Source organism: Magallana gigas, chromosome 10, assembly GCF_963853765.1.
Source record: "Magallana gigas chromosome 10, xbMagGiga1.1, whole genome shotgun sequence".
In the NCBI taxonomy this organism is placed as follows: Eukaryota; Metazoa; Mollusca; class Bivalvia; order Ostreida; family Ostreidae; genus Magallana; species Magallana gigas.
This window is the reverse complement of record NC_088862.1, coordinates 30,394,175-30,412,188: the sequence shown is the minus strand read 5'-3', so window position 1 is coordinate 30,412,188 and position 18,014 is coordinate 30,394,175. Positions and strand designations below refer to the sequence as shown.

At 32.2% G+C, this 18,014-nt stretch overlaps 1 protein-coding gene across 1 annotated transcript; it reads left to right on the top strand.

The window, feature by feature from the left end:
• Positions 1–9,468: 9,468 nt before the first annotated feature.
• On the top strand, positions 9,469–12,846 carry LOC136272154 (uncharacterized). The gene is made up of 2 exons (XM_066073266.1): positions 9,469–9,572; positions 11,324–12,846. Exons 1-2 carry the CDS (start codon positions 9,541–9,543, stop codon positions 12,417–12,419), a joined length of 1,128 nt encoding a protein of 375 aa, XP_065929338.1. The 5' UTR covers positions 9,469–9,540; the 3' UTR covers positions 12,420–12,846.
• Positions 12,847–18,014: the final 5,168 nt, after the last annotated feature.

The following is an 18,014-nucleotide window of genomic DNA, read 5'->3' as shown; positions in this document are numbered from 1 at the left end:
TTTAAAACACTCACAATATGCATGTATTTTTCAGAAAAGTAATTTCTGAGATACACTCATGCCTAATTTCAAGTTGATGGGTCTTAAAATAGCGGAGATATACGTCATCATACTCTCGAAGTCACCAGTTTTTTTTTACTCGGACATTAACCGGTCCAGGGCTCACGATGGGATTTTGCCTAAGACAACAGCAGTGTTGCAACAAGTCGAAAAACATTTGCACTAATCTTTTAAAATCTCACATCAAACGGTATGCTACTTACATCCTTATATTCCGATAAAATTCCTTCAATACTTAGTTATTGCCTCATTTTTTTTTCAAAATTGGTCTTTGTGTTTAGTTTTCAATTATTTAAAAAGTTTTCTAGATTTTTTGGATCAGTTCGTTCAGAATTTATTTTTCTACTTGTATATATGAATAAAATGTCGCTTCTAAAAATAAATTGCCCCCCCCCCCCCGTCACTTCCCTCTTGTTGATACATGCCTGTTATAATTGTGAGGTAATAGAAACAAAAATATTGTTTTCCTAACTATAGATTTAATCGAGATATAGAGCTCACAATGTTTTTTACATGAACTGAAGCTCAGGCTTTGTTTTTGTTAATAAGAATATACAAGATTTAAGACTTAATAAAAATGACAACCAGTAAAAACTATTTTTTTGTGTTCAGAACAAACAAGCATATATCAAAATTCATGCAAAAACAAACCTGTCTCACGTATTTATGACCGATGTGTATATAATCTAATTACGTATAATTGTGAATTGTTTATCTCGCTTGAAACTCGAAAGCAAACACTCAAAATCATATTGAACAGTAGAAACGCGCAAGTACAGAATAAACAACATAAGAAATTGATATATTTTTTTAAAAGTTCTAATTGTGAATATACCCTTTTATTCTATATTACTATATTAAAATAATAGACTCGAATTTTTGGGCTTTAATACCTTGAAATTGGAAGATTACTGTCTTTTGTTTTATATATTTTTAATATCATTGGTACTTGAAGATTACCAATTTGTTTTTATTTTTTCTCAATTACGCTTCCCTAATTCATAATCAAGGAAAATTCCTCAAAACATCCCGGAATTCATCTGAATTTTTCGGATTTTACAATCTTGTGTGTGCGCAATACATTCACACTAACGTGATCTTTAGTTTATGTTTCCACAATACCATATTTCCATGAATAAACTCAGAAACAATATACATACGTGTACATTTTCATTGGAAATTTGCTTTATATTCTGTTCATATATATCAATATGATTTCTTATGAGAGAAATTATAAAATAACAATTATACATATCAACTTGGTACTTACTTTTGTCTTCGTGATGGCAAAAAATATTTGATTCCATGCAAAAAAGATCACATTGTGTTTTCATAGGAGAGTGAAGATATCTCATGTTTTATCGTTAAAATGATAAATGTATATGGACCTGGTTTTACGATAGAATGCGTTCCTTGTATTGTGTCTGTAGCAAAAAAAATACGTGAACGTTGGTGGAAAGGTTTTGAATTTTTCGATTATATGAATTAAAATTTTAGATGAAAGGTATTTACAGTCTCAAAAAGGATTATTATGATAAATTTGACTGTTATTTTCAATGCAACTTCAATTTTATATTACATTACGAGTATATGGGGGGCATTCTAACTGTGGTGAGGGCCTTTTCCGAGACACAGCTAGATAATTCTAACTAAGGGAAGTGTTGTGAAATTAATAGCATTATTGTAGGTTTATAGCTTTGTTATGTACAATGAAGCGCATTGAAGTGGTATAAATTTTTTGTTTGAATGGAATGTTCTAAAATTCGTATCGAACGTCAATTGTTACATAAGACACACCCATTTCTTTTAAAATGAGGAATGAACAATTCAATATTTTGATGTGTACGCCGTTTAATACTATAAAGATGTTTTTATAAATAATATAAAAGACATAATTAAGTATACTTCCAGGGTCCAAGAAATTTGAGATCTTTTCTCTCCATACATGTACGTACATTGTACACGCACCGGATCAGTTTTTTGTCGATTTTAATACTCATTTTCTTCTTTCAAAGTGAAAATATTCTTATATTCATTTGCAATTCGAAGTTTGTGCATGTTAAAACCGTCTAAAAATATGGAAACGATACGTACAAGAAGGTACATTTGCATTGTGACGAATACTATTTTCCACGTTTCAAAAGAAATGGGTGTGACTTATGTAACAATTGATATTCGATTCAAAGTTTAGAACATTCCATTCAAACAAAAAAATTTACAACTTCAATGCGCTTCATTGTAAATGTCAACAATACGGTGTGTCGATGTATCTATTTCGTAAATGTCCCATATGCAATGTCAATCCGTGCACGCACGGGTCAAAGTCTAGTATCTAATAACCCAACAGCCTCAGCATATGATCTCTGTCGATACCACTGATCGCTGAGTTATGGTGAATGGTGAAATCCACATGCTATTGACATGTTTTAATGTACAAAAACACGTTATCTTGTGTTGCAACAAAAATCTTAATGTGGTTGTTATAACAAGTTTTAAAACTTCAGGGTGGACAAGTGACAATTCGCAGAGTACAATTTATAAAAGAACCAGTTAAACTTAAATAAATCAAGTGAAGATGATTGTATAAACAATAAATTGCATGTAAAATGTTTCTTGGTGTGCTTTAAAGGGGAAATGTTGACTTAAGCATATATTTGGGAATTACTAATAATTCAAATTCTTGTTTTTGTGATGAGTTTATCAATGAGTCATTAACACCGAGGTTTCAATTTAAACTGAGGTATTTGGTAAAGACTAAGGCTTTCTATGTACATAATCATGAATAGAAAATCACATGATTAGTGATTGTTTCCTTTCTTTAAGAAGCTTATAGTACATTCGCCTATTTTGTTTTTAAAACTACAAGTTATTTCCTTTTATATCATGTAAACTTAATGATCCAATACTGTGGAGTCATTAAATTTCGCTGGGGCCAATTTTCGTGGATTGCTTAAATTTTGCAGGTTTATTGGGACGTAATTTTGTGTATTCTCTAAAACCTACAAAGGAAATATGACCTTATTACCCTAATTTATTAATTCGTGGAGGATGTTAATTCGTGGATGAGAGGTACCCACGAATTTCACGAAAATTGAGCCACCACGAAATCTAATGATTCCACAGTAATGGTTCTCTCCGCCCTTATTACTCGCCAGGTGGCTTAAAATATACTAAAGGTTTAGAAAAAAAAATTTAAATGGGGGACAATTATAGACAGTGGTCAGTGCAACGTCTAAATTGTGAGCTTGCTCAAAGAGATGCAGTATGTGGGATAAGAAAGATCGACCTAATCGGAAGGTGGATACTAAGAATAGAATTATTGACATTTTTTCTATTACCAAATTTTTTTTGATCATTTATAACTAGATTGACGTAGTCTTTTTACAAATATAAAGCAACACAAAATGATCTTTAAACATATTTTTCGGTTAAAAAAATCCTATACATGTATTGTTTATTTCATCCGAAACGATTTTGCAGTGATAGATAGAAATCGCTCGAAAATGTATTAATAATTGATATATCAACCCCCCCCCCCCAAAAAAAAGAGAGTAAAGGTGGTACCCACAATGTGGTTGCATTGTTTCACTAGAACCCATACTATGCTAATGGTATAAGCTATATAAATTCGTAAAAGATTGGGAAAATTAAAGCTACGTTCTTCTTTTATCAACCATGTAATAAGGCAGCGTTCATGACGTTTTGAAGGGCCATCGATAAAGCTGATTGCATATTAGTTAATCTTATATATTTCTCTATCAAACATCACACTTAACACCCTGATACATGTAGTAACAAAATATTGGATGAGCTGTGATCTTTGTGACAAGTTGGCACCTTGTCGCAGATGTAGAAGTGTTGGGGAAAAGAGATGGAGCAACATCATCCATTGGTCTAGCCACCAGTCACCTGAGAAACTAAATGTTGGCAAATAATGAATGTTTTTTAAGGCAGTCATATTTTTATTTGCCCTATGTACAATGTGCATATACTTAGGGCTTATTTTTACACTTAAGATTAGACTTTTTAAAAAGATTTTTTAAAGAATAATTAGGTAAAATTCATCAGAATTTAATGCACATTGGTACGATAAATACTAGTACACCATTTGATTTAAGAAGAGTAGTCAAGTATTCAGAGAGAAAAAAAATAAGCAATTGTGTGTATGATAAATTCTAGCAATAGGAATTACATTGAGAAAGGACTGACTTTTACTGAAATTAAAATACTGAAAATACTTTATCATTGCAGAATCTTCATAGTAGTGTATCTATAGCACAGCTGAAAAAAAACCCATGCAATCCCAAAACATCATTCCATTACATTTCGCCTTTCATCTCTACGAGGGTATCAGTAGCAGTATATCCGAGTGCATCGAGGCGTAACTCAATTCAAAGAAGCTAAAAAATGACCTTTGTGACAATAAGACACCTGTGGTCAGTGGTATATAAAGCACAGCTCCACGTGCCAAAATCATTCTTTTCCTCTGAGCGACGTGTCTTTAAACTTGAACAACTACAGCGGCGTGTAATAAAACTTATAACGTTATTTAAGTTTCTTGTTTTATATCTGCTTTAAAACAGGTACCATATTTAATTTTATACTTTTAAGGTAAGTTAATATAAACCCTGGACACAAAGTGTTACGGAGTACAATGCAACAAATTAAGATCTAGATGAATGAAACGCAAAGCGCAGACCTCATATTCATCAAGTGCAAGTGCACCGCCACCACGGGTAACAAAACAGTCTAAAAAGTCCAAAACTCTGTTTGTTTAATGTTGACAAACGAAAAAATCAACTAGGGATGGATAAGATCTTGCAATCTTCTTCCTCTCTCACAGATACTGTAAAACAGTTTTTGTAGTACTTAAAATCGTATAGCACGTACTACGTGCAATGAAAATGGCATGCGGTCCACCGAATCTACGAAATTGCGCACTTCGGGTAATAATTCTCTCGGTAATTTTACTCAAACTAAACCTAACTGACCACTGAAATTTGGTAAACATACCTGATTAAGACTAGCAATGAAATCCCTGATGATTTTTACTTTATTTGAAGGTGTTGATGCTCAAGAAAGTTTTTAGGGGATTTTGAATGATGAATTAATTCAAATAACAATTGATAATAATGACTAGGATATGCCACAATTAAATGCAAATGAAAAAAACTGATCCAAAAGTAAACGAGGCACTTCGAAAAGCTGTAAATACAGCCATTTCTATTAAAAGTAGCGAAGAGGGCATGGTTGATTTAGAGAAAAAATATGACAGGCCAGAGAACTGTAATTTATTGAAAGTTCCACGAGTCAATAAAGAAATATTAGATGCCTTCCATTCAGTTGACCTCACTTTACAAGTAATACCAAAATCTCTAGTCACGGGTATCATACCTTTAGTACAGATGGCTGATATGCTAAAAAATAAAAAAGAACTTGAGCCCAAAATTTAAGAAAAATTTTTAATAAAAAAAGATGTTGGCTGGTTCTATAAGTATGCTTTGCAATCCCTTCTACAATGTCTCTATGAAAAGAAAAAATAAAATCAAAATGTTTTGAATTTTGTTTATCGAACAATTGCTTCTTCTGAAATCCTGGTCACTGATCACTCGTTTGGTGACAATTGAGTATCAGAAATGGATGATATTACTAAGCGACCAATTGGAATGAAATTAATTACGACGCAAAAATTAGAAATGCAACTCAGGCAAAAAACTACATGTCAAACCAAGCTTAAGGGTATCAACCCATCCAAACCACACACAGAGACAAAAACCGCCAGTATTCATCATACCCTTCCCAGAGAGGCAGAAGTCAAAGGGGACAGTTCTAGTACCGAAGTGCAATGAAAAAAGCAGTACAGTTACAACAAGTAAAGGTGAGAAAACTTAACGTAGCTCACGGGTTTGCTGACGTCACAATAGAATTTAACGTAAAGTGTTGACCCTCAATCGGTCATAGCAAACACATACATTTTTTTAAAAATAACAAATGATCTTTAGAAACATAAAAGGAAATATTTCAAAAAACTTACATGCAGTTTATATAACATTTATATTTATCAAGTGTTAACAATTTAAAGAGGTGACATAAATTGTTACATTTTGTTTAATAAGGAATGATTGTGCGTTGAAACTTTTCTATTTAAAATCATGTTTAGACATGAAAATAAATTGATTCGTATGCATTTATATAGCTTTGCTTCTTTTACAATTAGAACTTCTGTATTTTCAACCACCGATCTAACTTTTAAAATTCATTTGATTCTAGCTAATAATAGTATACGAATAAAAGCATACAAACTATGACAATAGTTGTATGGTAATTAATTTTGCATATATTGACTCGGAGTTTCATGAAAAGAAAAACAGCTATTGTTCTTCTCTTCACAACCTTACCTTATATATAATTGCATATGTGCATTTGATACAATCATAATAATGTCTATTAGTATTTATAAGTTCTAATGATGAGTAAATAAGCTATTCTTGTCAATCAACGCATTTCTATTTTTTGGTTCTCAGACCTAAGAAAATAATTACGTCGGACTAACGTTATAATGAAAATAAAAGGTTTTGTGAAATCTTTTAAGTTGTTTTGCAAAAAATGGCCGATAACACATATTGATTATTTTCTATGGATTGATTCTTTTATCCAGTGTGGATTTTTTGAAAGAAAGAAAAGAAAAGAACTTAATGCATTCAAAAGATAAACGCAGATGTCGATTCGAAGCGCGCGTAGTAGTGGTGCCGGCTCAGTAAAAAGTCGGCGTAGTAATAGTCATTTAGGGTCAAGAAGATGGGAGACGACCACGTGAAACTCCATGATAAAAAAGCTGAGGATGACAATGAGAATTCTGCAATGGAAAGTACAACTGAATGCAAATAAATCGATGCAGCATTAACTCATTATCATCTTGAATGAATAAAAATATATACATGTATATTTTTGAGATAAGTTATATTTTTTCTTCAAAGAAAAATGCATTTGAATGCTATTAAATCATACAGCAATCACAGAAAATCCTTTCAAAAGAATAAATTCACAAAGATAACTTTGGAACATTCTAATTTAAAAAAGTCCTTAAAAGCTAACATGAATTCATAAAAGCATTTGGTCGTCCCCATCCCCATATTAGATTCGATCGCTCCTCTACTGCTACTGGGGTATATATACCGGTTGAGAAAGTTACGGTCAGTTGCTTTCCGATCGAGGCATTCAGGTTGCACGGACTTCTAAAACATGAAAAACATACTGTAGTAAAATGTGCGTAATAAAGAAAAAAGGAAACTACAGTCAATAAAACACAAAATATATTTATTCATTGAAAGAATTTCCAAGGTATCCATATTATCTTCATAGATAATGCTGCCTTACTTCGCATGCACATCAAACACGTGTGTCATTCACACAGAGTGCATGACGTCTGCACTACATCCAACACTGAAGATAAATGAAAACAAAACCAAGAAAGTTACAGCGTAACATCGTTCCCATCGGTTTCTACAAAAACACCCCATTTCTAAAATCCATGCTTGCAATCATTGACATTGTTCGATCTGCCACAGTGTGTGGTTTGCGCATGTGCGATGTTATCACATACACAGGAAAACAGTCTGAAACTATCGAGGATTTTTGGGATATTTTTTTTAATATTTGTGCCTAGTTTCGTCGTTCACTGGATATTCTTTGCCAGTGCAGTGGTTGTCATTTTTTTTTTGCTCAAAACGCGTTTCTAAAAGTCTTCTCGTCATTGGTTACGTGTTCGGGTGAATGAAACATCTGAATGCAGTGAAGCATGAATAGTGCTATCGACCTTGCATATGTGGTGTGTAGCGATGAGCAGAACAATAGAAATCGACATCTAATATGGCGGTAGTCGGAGATAAAAGGGACACAATGCGCATTTATGAATTCATGTCAGCTTTAATCATTATATATTTTAGTTTGCTACTGCAAACCTCTTTAAAAGATAAAAGGAAAGTTTATATATAGTCACTTTCATCCAATGAAAGTAAAATTACCTCAATAAATATACAAATAAAACGTCAAGACATTTCCCATTTTTATAACAAAAAAACCCCACTTTAAAACATGATTTTCATTGTGTTTATCAAACATTATGTGCCATTAAACCTATGAAACAAAGGTAATATGATGAATTCATACCTTGAATTTCCTAAATCTGTAGGCCCTGATTAATTCATATACTTGATATTGAACTTAAAGCTTGAGAAGTAGGTCATCACCAATCAATTGTAGATGAAAGTAATTAAGTGACTTCTGCAGGACGACTGGCAAGAGTTATCTTACCATAGTCGGGTACGTGAAATGTTACATACAGTTACATATTAACTCGCACGCATATTCTGTCGACTGTATATTCATTTTTATGTATACATTTGTTAATGTTTTGATAACAATAGTGGCGTAAATATGCCATATATATGTGTAAGCAAAAATTGAGTCCGAAGGCGTCAGCGATGGGTGTGGCACAGAAGGGGTTAGGTGCGGGAGGGGGTCGCAAAGAGATTGAAGGGGGTAGGGAACCTCCCCCTTGAAAATTATTATAAAAAGGACACAAAACTATCAATTCTGAAAGCACACATTTGTTAGTTTTAACAAATTATTTATTATGTTTTTAGGGACCATTATGTAAATTTAAATTATTTTATTTCCTGTCCTCAGTCTAATCTATACTACTATATTAAAATAATAGACTCGATATTTTGGGCTTTAATACTTAGAAATCTGTAAATTTAAAATAATTTATTTCCTGTCCTCAGTCTCATCTATACTACTATTTTAAAATAATAGACTCGAATTTCTGGGCTTTAATACCTTGAAATCGGAAGATTACTGTCTTTTGTTTTATATATTTTAAACATCGTTGGTACTTGAAGATTATCAATTTGTTTTTTTATTTTTTCTCAGTCAAGCTTCGCTAATTAATAATCAACGAAAATTCCTTTTAAAAAATCCGGAAATCATCTGGATTTTTTTATTTTACAATCTTGCGCATGCGCATTACATTCTAAACCTTTAAAATATACTCAAGAAAGTACAATACTAGTATCCGAACCTACTCTGCATGTAATCTGTAAATAAACCAACAACCGCACGTCACGGGTGTAGCGCACCCATTTTGCAGCGACGAAAAAAAAAGTTATACTTGATTTTTTTTTTATTATTTCGATAGGAATTACATCACAATAGGTGTCACTGTGTGGCTTTGTAGCTTTCAACACACAGATGGGATTTAATCGAATATCTTGCTTTGTTCTTCAGAGAACATATCTTCAAGATGTTATAATATTTTTGTAATCTGATATTTTTGATCATTGGGAATTTGGCGAGTTCACTCTGACATAAAAAGAAATTAAAAAAAAAAATTGATTGTCGTTTAAAACATCGGGCATTTGCCTTATTTGCCTCCATTGCACTACGGCCGTGGAACTGGTTAAGCTGCAGGAGCAGAAAATGTATGCATTCCGAATGTTCCGTATAACAAAGTAAGTAGTGTAGAATACCAGTGAATTACAAAAATGACTAAATTAAAACATGCTATGTATTATTGGTATTTTGTTCCTTTCGATACATTGCACTAGATGGCATCGACTTTACGATGAACGATTGTTTGTTTGTTTGTTATACCATATACCTAGAGTTTGGTCCAGCAACAAGTTTTGTCCGGTGTCGTATACCTGTAATTAAATGTCCGGCCCGTAAAAGAATAGGTCCGCCTAACATTAATGGTCCAGGGTATGTGGCAATGAACGCACTTTGAAAAAATTAACACTTTGAAAAATTTTTCAAAGTGCGTTAAATTTGGGACCGAATGAACGCACTTCGAAATTATTTTTTCAAAGTGCGATAAAATTGAGACCAAGTTAACCCACTTTGAAAAAAAAATTCGAAGTGTGTTAGGAAGGTACATTAACATTTTTTACTATCAAGACACTTAACACACTTTAGAAATATATGTGTAAATTACCCTCTTTAAGAACGGCCTAGGGATAGTGACTGGGGTGGGGGTTAACCAAAGATACAAGTCAATTGCCAGTACATCATTTAATCAATTGCAGGATGAAGGTCCCAAACCCATTATTTTTCTTTTCAAAACATATAATATTCAACAACTTGGAATACTTGTTTAAGTTTGGAAAAGGAAATATTCTTTGTTGCAAATTAAGTACAGTGATAATGAAAAATAAAAATCATCATATAGATAGAGTTTAGTCCAGCAAAAGTTTTGCCCGATGTCGTAAACATGTAATTAAAGGTCCGGCCCGTAAAAGAATATGTCCGCCTAACATTAAAGGTCCAGGGTATGTATCAACACACTTTGAAAAAAAAGTATTTTTTTTCAAATTGCGTTGACTTAAACCCAAAATAAACACACTTAAAATTTTTTTTTAAAAGTGCGTAATTTTTGAAAGTGCATTATAAACCACCCTCTCTCTCTCTCTAATATTATTGAATGCTCTGATTTGATTACTTATTAAATGAGAACACTTATTGGAAAAAAAATGAAAACAAAAAATTCTTATGAAAGTAAAGAAACCTCTCATAAAATGCGCTCTGTTTATACCATGTGCATTGCTCTTGTCAGTTCTCAGAGAGACACGTGCCACTTTTTACTCCATATACCCGTTCATAATAACCACGGTACTGCTCTCTCGCAGGACAGATTGATAAACTTTGCCTACGTTTTAGTAGGTAAATAAATAAATGACGTAATTGAAACAATTGAAGTTACGTCATATTTCACCAAACGATGTCATTTAGCCCTGCAAAAAAGCAGTATTGCAGTTACCGTGAAAGGGTCTATTTGTTTATATGATTAAATGGAAAAAAGCAGGGAACACACGTACATAGAATCGAACAATTTTTTAAAAAATCAACCGAAACATATCAAGGGGAACTTCATGCTCTCAAACACAATCGGCCATGGTCGAGTATGTCTCTTTTATAGTTATTTTGGCTGAGACAGTTGAGTCTAAAAATGGCATATATCAGTAGAAACATCTTAAAAATCTGATGTGAAAGTGTCTTAATCTTTATTTTTAAATATTAAAAGTAAGGAGTTTGATGTTTAGGCCAGCACATTGAATTTAGGTGATTTATATATGTTAAGAATCATAACTTAGAAAAAATACTATTTGCACCTATTAATCATCAATAAGATATGAATGCCATTTTTTATAATTAAAACGTTTGAGAATATGACATTGTTGAATTGGTTAAAAAAAAATCTTTTTAGGTTTTTTGGGAAACTTGGAATTATTTGCTCCATATATGCAACGTATGTTTTGTACACGAAAACTTCACCATGGACTGCTTTGAAAATCAATCGGTTTTCAAAATGGAAACAAAGTACATCAGCTCCACTACAGTGCGCAGAAACATTCAACTTCGATAACTCTACGAAACGAAATGAAAATCAACAAGAGATTAAAGAATGCAAGAGATTCAATGGAAGTTTTGAACTTAGTTTTGAGAAAAATGCACAATATGTTGAGAATTATACATTTAATGTTTCCAAAGCAAAATTAAAAGAATTAGATCTAGACGAAGCAGGAATAAAAAAATTGTCTTCACAGAAGTCAAGTGGAGCAAAAATACCTACTTTTGTTACGGCCTTTTCTGATAATCACTTCGACGAATTTATTGCTGTTGCTAACAAACTAAACAAATTAAAGAGAACGAAGTACCCAGAACTAACTTTGATAGTATATGACATAGGCCTGACTAAAGACAGGGTTAGTAAGGTTCAGCGAATGTGTAACTGCAGTGTGAGAAGATTTCCATTTGAGCTGTACCCTGAGCATGTCAGAAATTTACGTGGATATACATGGAAACCGATCATCATTCAAACAATGTTACAAGAATCTGATTTCGTTATGTGGCTAGACACGTCCATACGATTAAAAAATATGGAGCCCTACTTTGAAAAAGCACAGCGTCTTGGTTTCCAAGTACTCTATGGCGACGGTTCGATCGCTATGAGAACGCAAAAAAGGCTTTTTGAGCATCTTCACGAGGAACCTTGCCTTTTCAATTACGAAGAAACACAAACAGGAGTAGTAATAATCTCTCGCTCATGTATCACTCTGAAATACATCATGCGTCCGTGGGTGGCATGTGCATTAGAATTTGGATGCATGGACTTTACTAACTCAAAAAATTATCTCCAGTGTGTTTACAAGTGGAATCTCTCTGTATGTCACAGGTTTGAGCAATCGACCCTGGGAATAATCACGACAAGACTTTTTAACAATAAACGACATCAATTTATACTGGGCTATGATTTTACAGATGTATGTAAAGGTTGTATTGAACGCTTTCAAGAACATTAAAATGAACAAAAAACAAAAAAAAAATCTCTTTAAGATTTCGACAATTCTGATACCATAACATAAATATTTTTTACTATCAGTATGTACATATGTTTGTTTAAATAATTGTTATATGATAGCTATTTTGGCATTATACTTAGGACATCAAAACAACATTAAGATGTTATAACAAATATTGTGTCTACTTGACGCATTTCTGTTTGTTTTGTAATGATAAGATAGATATAATCTATCATTTTCACATATAATAAATACCACAACGGCATTGCTTATCAAAGAGAGATATTTATCATAAACTTACTACATTGATTTTAAAAATCCAATCTGATTGTTGTGTCCATTACCTTATGGTAGATTACTCTTAATAGGTTCCTTGAGGAGCATAACATCTGCAAAGTAGGTTGTATAATCAATATTTCGGTTTATAAAGGTATTATCTAAAATGTTGACTTTGAACTATTTTGAATATTTATTCTACATAACAATGTTTCGTGTTGTCTTTAGTGTTAAACACATCAGGTCAGTTATTATTATAACTGTTAAATGGTTTAACTGTTTACTTTTTACTTTAAAGTGTTATTTTGAATTTTCAAAATGTAATATTCATTAAAAAAACACTTTGAGGTAAACAGTAAACAGTTGATGTATAAGAGAATGGAAACCTCATCCAAGCATCCTTAAGGATGTGATGGATGAGGGTCATTTTCCGAATTATCCGTAAGGCTACGCGGGTTTAAATGGAATATCGTGTGACACTAGTCCACGTGTACCTTGTTTAAAAAAATCAAAAAATAAAAGCTATTTATATCATTATTGAATACTATTCACCCAGGGTAAACAAGGCCTTGCCTGGTCATACTTCGAGTCATTTTAAAGCAAACTTAATAATTATATTTGGTTCATGTTCTTAAATTTGTTGTCTTGCGGTGGATTTTAACGATAATTGTTCCTGAATCAAAAGAAATGTAGGGTATTTAAACCCTCGTTACTTTACGGCTAATTCGGAAAATGACCCTCATCCATCACATCTCTAAGGATGCTTGGATGAGGTTTCCATTTTACTCTTATTAAGCCCCCAGCTTTCACTCTGGTTTAAATGGAGTCGTTTAAGCAATAAAGACAATAATTTTAAAACATCAAAATAATAAGAGAAAATAAAATAACAATATTTTGAGATGAAAGAGACATTTATTAATCAAATTGAATAATACGCAATAATTACTCAAAAATCTTATGTATCTTTATTATTAAGAACATACCACAGTCTATACATTTCACAGTTTACTTATACTAACGCGCAATATGTTCATGTGATCATGTTTCTCCTATGCAATCATAAGTATAATCCAGACACTATCTGGGTTCTCGTAAAATCGGTACATCGATGAAAGTCAAACCTCTTCTATAGCAAAATCAATTTTTAGATGAGCTTAAAAAAAGTATCAGAACTAGAGCAGAGCTCGTGGCAAAGCTACGAGTAGGTCTTCCGTTGTTGCTGCAAGTTTAAAATATATATGATTTGGTGTCAAATAATGACTTAACTTCAGTTCTGCTTTACTTATAAAATCGTGTTATGATTGAAAGGTTGTATGAAAAATCTCTTCTGAAAAAGACAGGAAGAAAATGTTATTGGAAAACTATTTGTCGAACACAGTTTGTGTAATCGTTTCAAAAATTCTTTAAACAATGAGATGTTTAATAGCTAGTTAAATTTTTAAAGGGTAGCAAGCATAGTTATATACGGCATGTACTCATGATTCATGTCAGGAATTGTATTTTAAAAAAAAACACGAAACCGTCTACAAAACACGTATCCTTTTCTCTAAGATAACTTCTGTATTTAAATCTTTCTAAATTTCTCAAGACTATGTGCAAGTTTGAAATTGTTGCGTGCTGTCAAAATTAAGTAATTAGTAAAAATTCATGGCATCTCTAAATTTCTATATGGAAGTGTGTGTTGTCTGATATTATTTAATGATACGAGTAGACTTGGACATTCAAAATAAAAATAAGCTATCAAAGATAAGCAGGAGAATTTATGCAAAAGTGAGCATTTAAATTTTACACCAGATGGTGCTGTTTCATAGAGACACCGCTATGTAACGTGAAACTAAATAACCTATTTACAGAAATGAATATTACTTTTCTCGAGGATGCAATAATATGCATAATCCTTATTTTATGTCAGTGGGTTGACAAATTAAAAAGAATAAAACTTCAGTTGCGCTTGCGTAAATTGGAATTCTAGGAGGGAATTAGACAGTTCGTGTTAGAGAAATTCGAAAAAGTTATGACACTGGTCAGTTTCTAGGTCAACTGCGCATAGATGTATTGAAAGACTGTCAATGGGTATCGTCTGTAGCCACGGTCCGGAATCCGTATGTGCAGTCATACATTGTATGTACATCGATTCATCTTTACCTCCTCACCTACAGCCATACAAATAAGAGTGCAACCTTCATGTAAACATGCATATTATTATAGTTCTGGAAACTATTTATCTTGTATTTTAATAGATTGGGTATTCATTGTTCACATAAAATTAGTATTCCACTCACTGGAGCTAACCTTGTAAGTAAGTTAAGTTGCATTACAACCTCATACTTCACAATTTCAATAAAACTTCAATGATGAAATTTTTGATGAGTAATTAAGAATTAATTAAAAAGAAAACTAAGAAAAATCATTGTAGCGTTTTAACTGTATAGTTTAACATTTCTACCAATCCAGCATTAGATGAATAAATGCTTTAATTGTTTCTCCGTATATCTTTAACTCTACTTGAAAGCAGGAAAAATATCAGTCATATAAAAGTTTTTTTTAATTTCTACTCTGTGTGTGATATATGATATAATAAACTCCAAAATACAAATTTTCATATGTCAAACTCGCAATTGCTCATCGTTTTCCGCCATCTTGAAACTCTTGTGCTCTCAATAAAAGCGGGAGTAAACTTTCGTAACACGGGTTTAACACTAGTGTCGTAAAATACATGTTTTATTGACAACTCTGGCAACCCGAGTTACTCGCGTCATTCAATCAAACTCGCCCATATCCGAGTGCAGAGAAGCGTTACTCTATTCAAAGAAGCTAAAAAATGACATTTGTGACGTAAAGACACATGTGGTCAGTGGTATATAAAGCACAGCTCCACGTGCCGAAATCATTCTTTTTCTCTGAGCGGCGTATGTTTATACCTGAACAACAGGTGAACATCTTATAGCGGTATATAGTAAAACTTAGAACGTTTTTCAAGTTTCTTGTTTTATATCTGCTGTAAAACAGGTACCTTATTTAATTTTAAACTTATAAAGCAAGTGAATATAAACCCCGGACACGGAGGACTCAAGTACTTATGTAACAAATAAAGAACTAGAGGAATGAAACGCAAGGTGCAGACCTCATATTTATCAAGTGCAAGTGCACCGCCACTACGGGTAACTAAACAGTTCAAAACTCATTGTGAATATATTGAAGAGGTTAATGTTGACTAACTCAAAAATCAACTAGGGATAGATATAGTCTTGCAATCTTTTTCCTCTCCAACAGATACTGTAAAACAGTTTGGAAGTACTTCTAATAGTATGGCACGTACTACGTGCAATGAAAATGGCATGTCAACCGAATCTATGGTGGGCACTGCGGGCAATAATTCTACCGATAATTTCACTCAAACTATACCTAAGAGACCGGCGAGATTTGGAAAACATACCTAATTATGACTCACGACAATCTCTGGATGATTTTGACTTTGATCAAGTTTCTCCTTCTATTGAATTCAATTTGAACGGAACGAATTGAACCCAAACTTTTACATGGGGAGGGGGAGGGGCAAATAAGTATGAAATGTTTTACAAAATTACAAGAAATTTAAACTAATCATATTGATCAAACTTTGCTGAGGTAAATTGTAATATATATACCCCTCCCACCTTCTCTCATCCTCCAATGCATTGTGGTTTTTTTTTCAAACATAACTAAATAATATGTACTAGTAAAGTACATGAACGATACGTGTTTGATGGTTTAGGCAGGAATTCTTAAGATTGAAGTTTTTCATTTCTCTCGTTCACAAAGGTAAAGGTAAAGGAAGTATGATTGGGAAAAACATATCAAGACAATAGCAAACTATAAATTTAGTCATCGTCATTTGAAACTTATAACATTTAATATGTTTAAAATCGATTCAGGGTTTTCTATTCAAAAATTCAGATATGGGAAAATAAAATTCAAAAAGAACAATATCACATTTTATTAAAGCTCATATACCCCTATATAGAGATTATACCAATTACTAGAAGATCATTCATTTGATCCACTGTATGTTACAACAAAAAGTGTTGGTGTAAATTTTTTTTCTGAAACATATGAATGTATTTACTATTATTTTGTCGAAATTTAAGACAGAAAACCTTTTCTGAAAAAAAAATAGAAACTATGGTTATTTATCATATACAGTATGTAAAACCTTCAATAGTTCATGACAAAGAAAGATAACCCTTGCTGATTGAAGCATTTTTGTTACATACCTATACAACAAAGTGCTATTCTGCACTAAAAATCAGCGATTCATTATGTTTTGTAAGGTGATTTGACATTGTATATAACTAAACATTATTTTCATATGCATTTAATATTTAACTTTATGCTACGTTGGTAAAAATTTTGGTTTTTTAAATCACTATGTCTAATATTCTTCATATCATGATTACACACATTATCATTTTTTTTTTTTAGAAATCTAGCAGCGCTTCATAACTTTGTTTTATCGGAATCTCTTGGTATTTAATTTGATGAAAATTTAAACGATTTAAAAAATATGTGGTAAAATTAATAGCAGAGGGATAATACATTATATATAATTAATATATATATATTATTAATACATATATTATATATATAATTAAATGAATTTAAGGGATATTATCATTTTAAACAGGAAAATAGGACATATGCTTTAGAACTGATTCAGAAAAATGATTACCCTACTTCAGTTGATTTATTTTAGTGCCAGTGTTTACCACGACTACAGGAAATTTCTAACTTTTTTTTTGGAATGGAAAATGTTTATAGATTTGTAGTCTTGCCTTTCGAACTAACATCATGTCCAAGAATATTAACAAAGGTATTAAAACCTGTATATGTATATTTAAAGGGAAAATGGCATAAGATGTTGTTGGTATGTTGATGATTCCCTGATCATGAATCAAGCATTTTTCTACATGTCTGGAACAAACATTTATATTGATATCAGAATTAAACAATCTTTGGAGTTATAATTGATTCAATTGAATTTAAAGTTTATTTGACAGAGAGTTGAAAAATTTTTATGACGAGGTAATTTTTTTGGCCTAATCCATGGACTCGAATCAGGCAATTAACCCCATTGATTATCGGTTCATGCTTGTAATGCAGTTTTCGAAGGACCTTTGCATTACAGGACTTTAGAAAGAGATAAAAATCAAAATCTTAAATGATGATTATTATTCTCTCATGCATTGTTCTTTTGAAAGTATTTACGAGATGAAATGGTGCTGTAGAGATATACCATCTCTAATGGAAAAGATATAAGATCAAGACCAATTGATTTTTGGG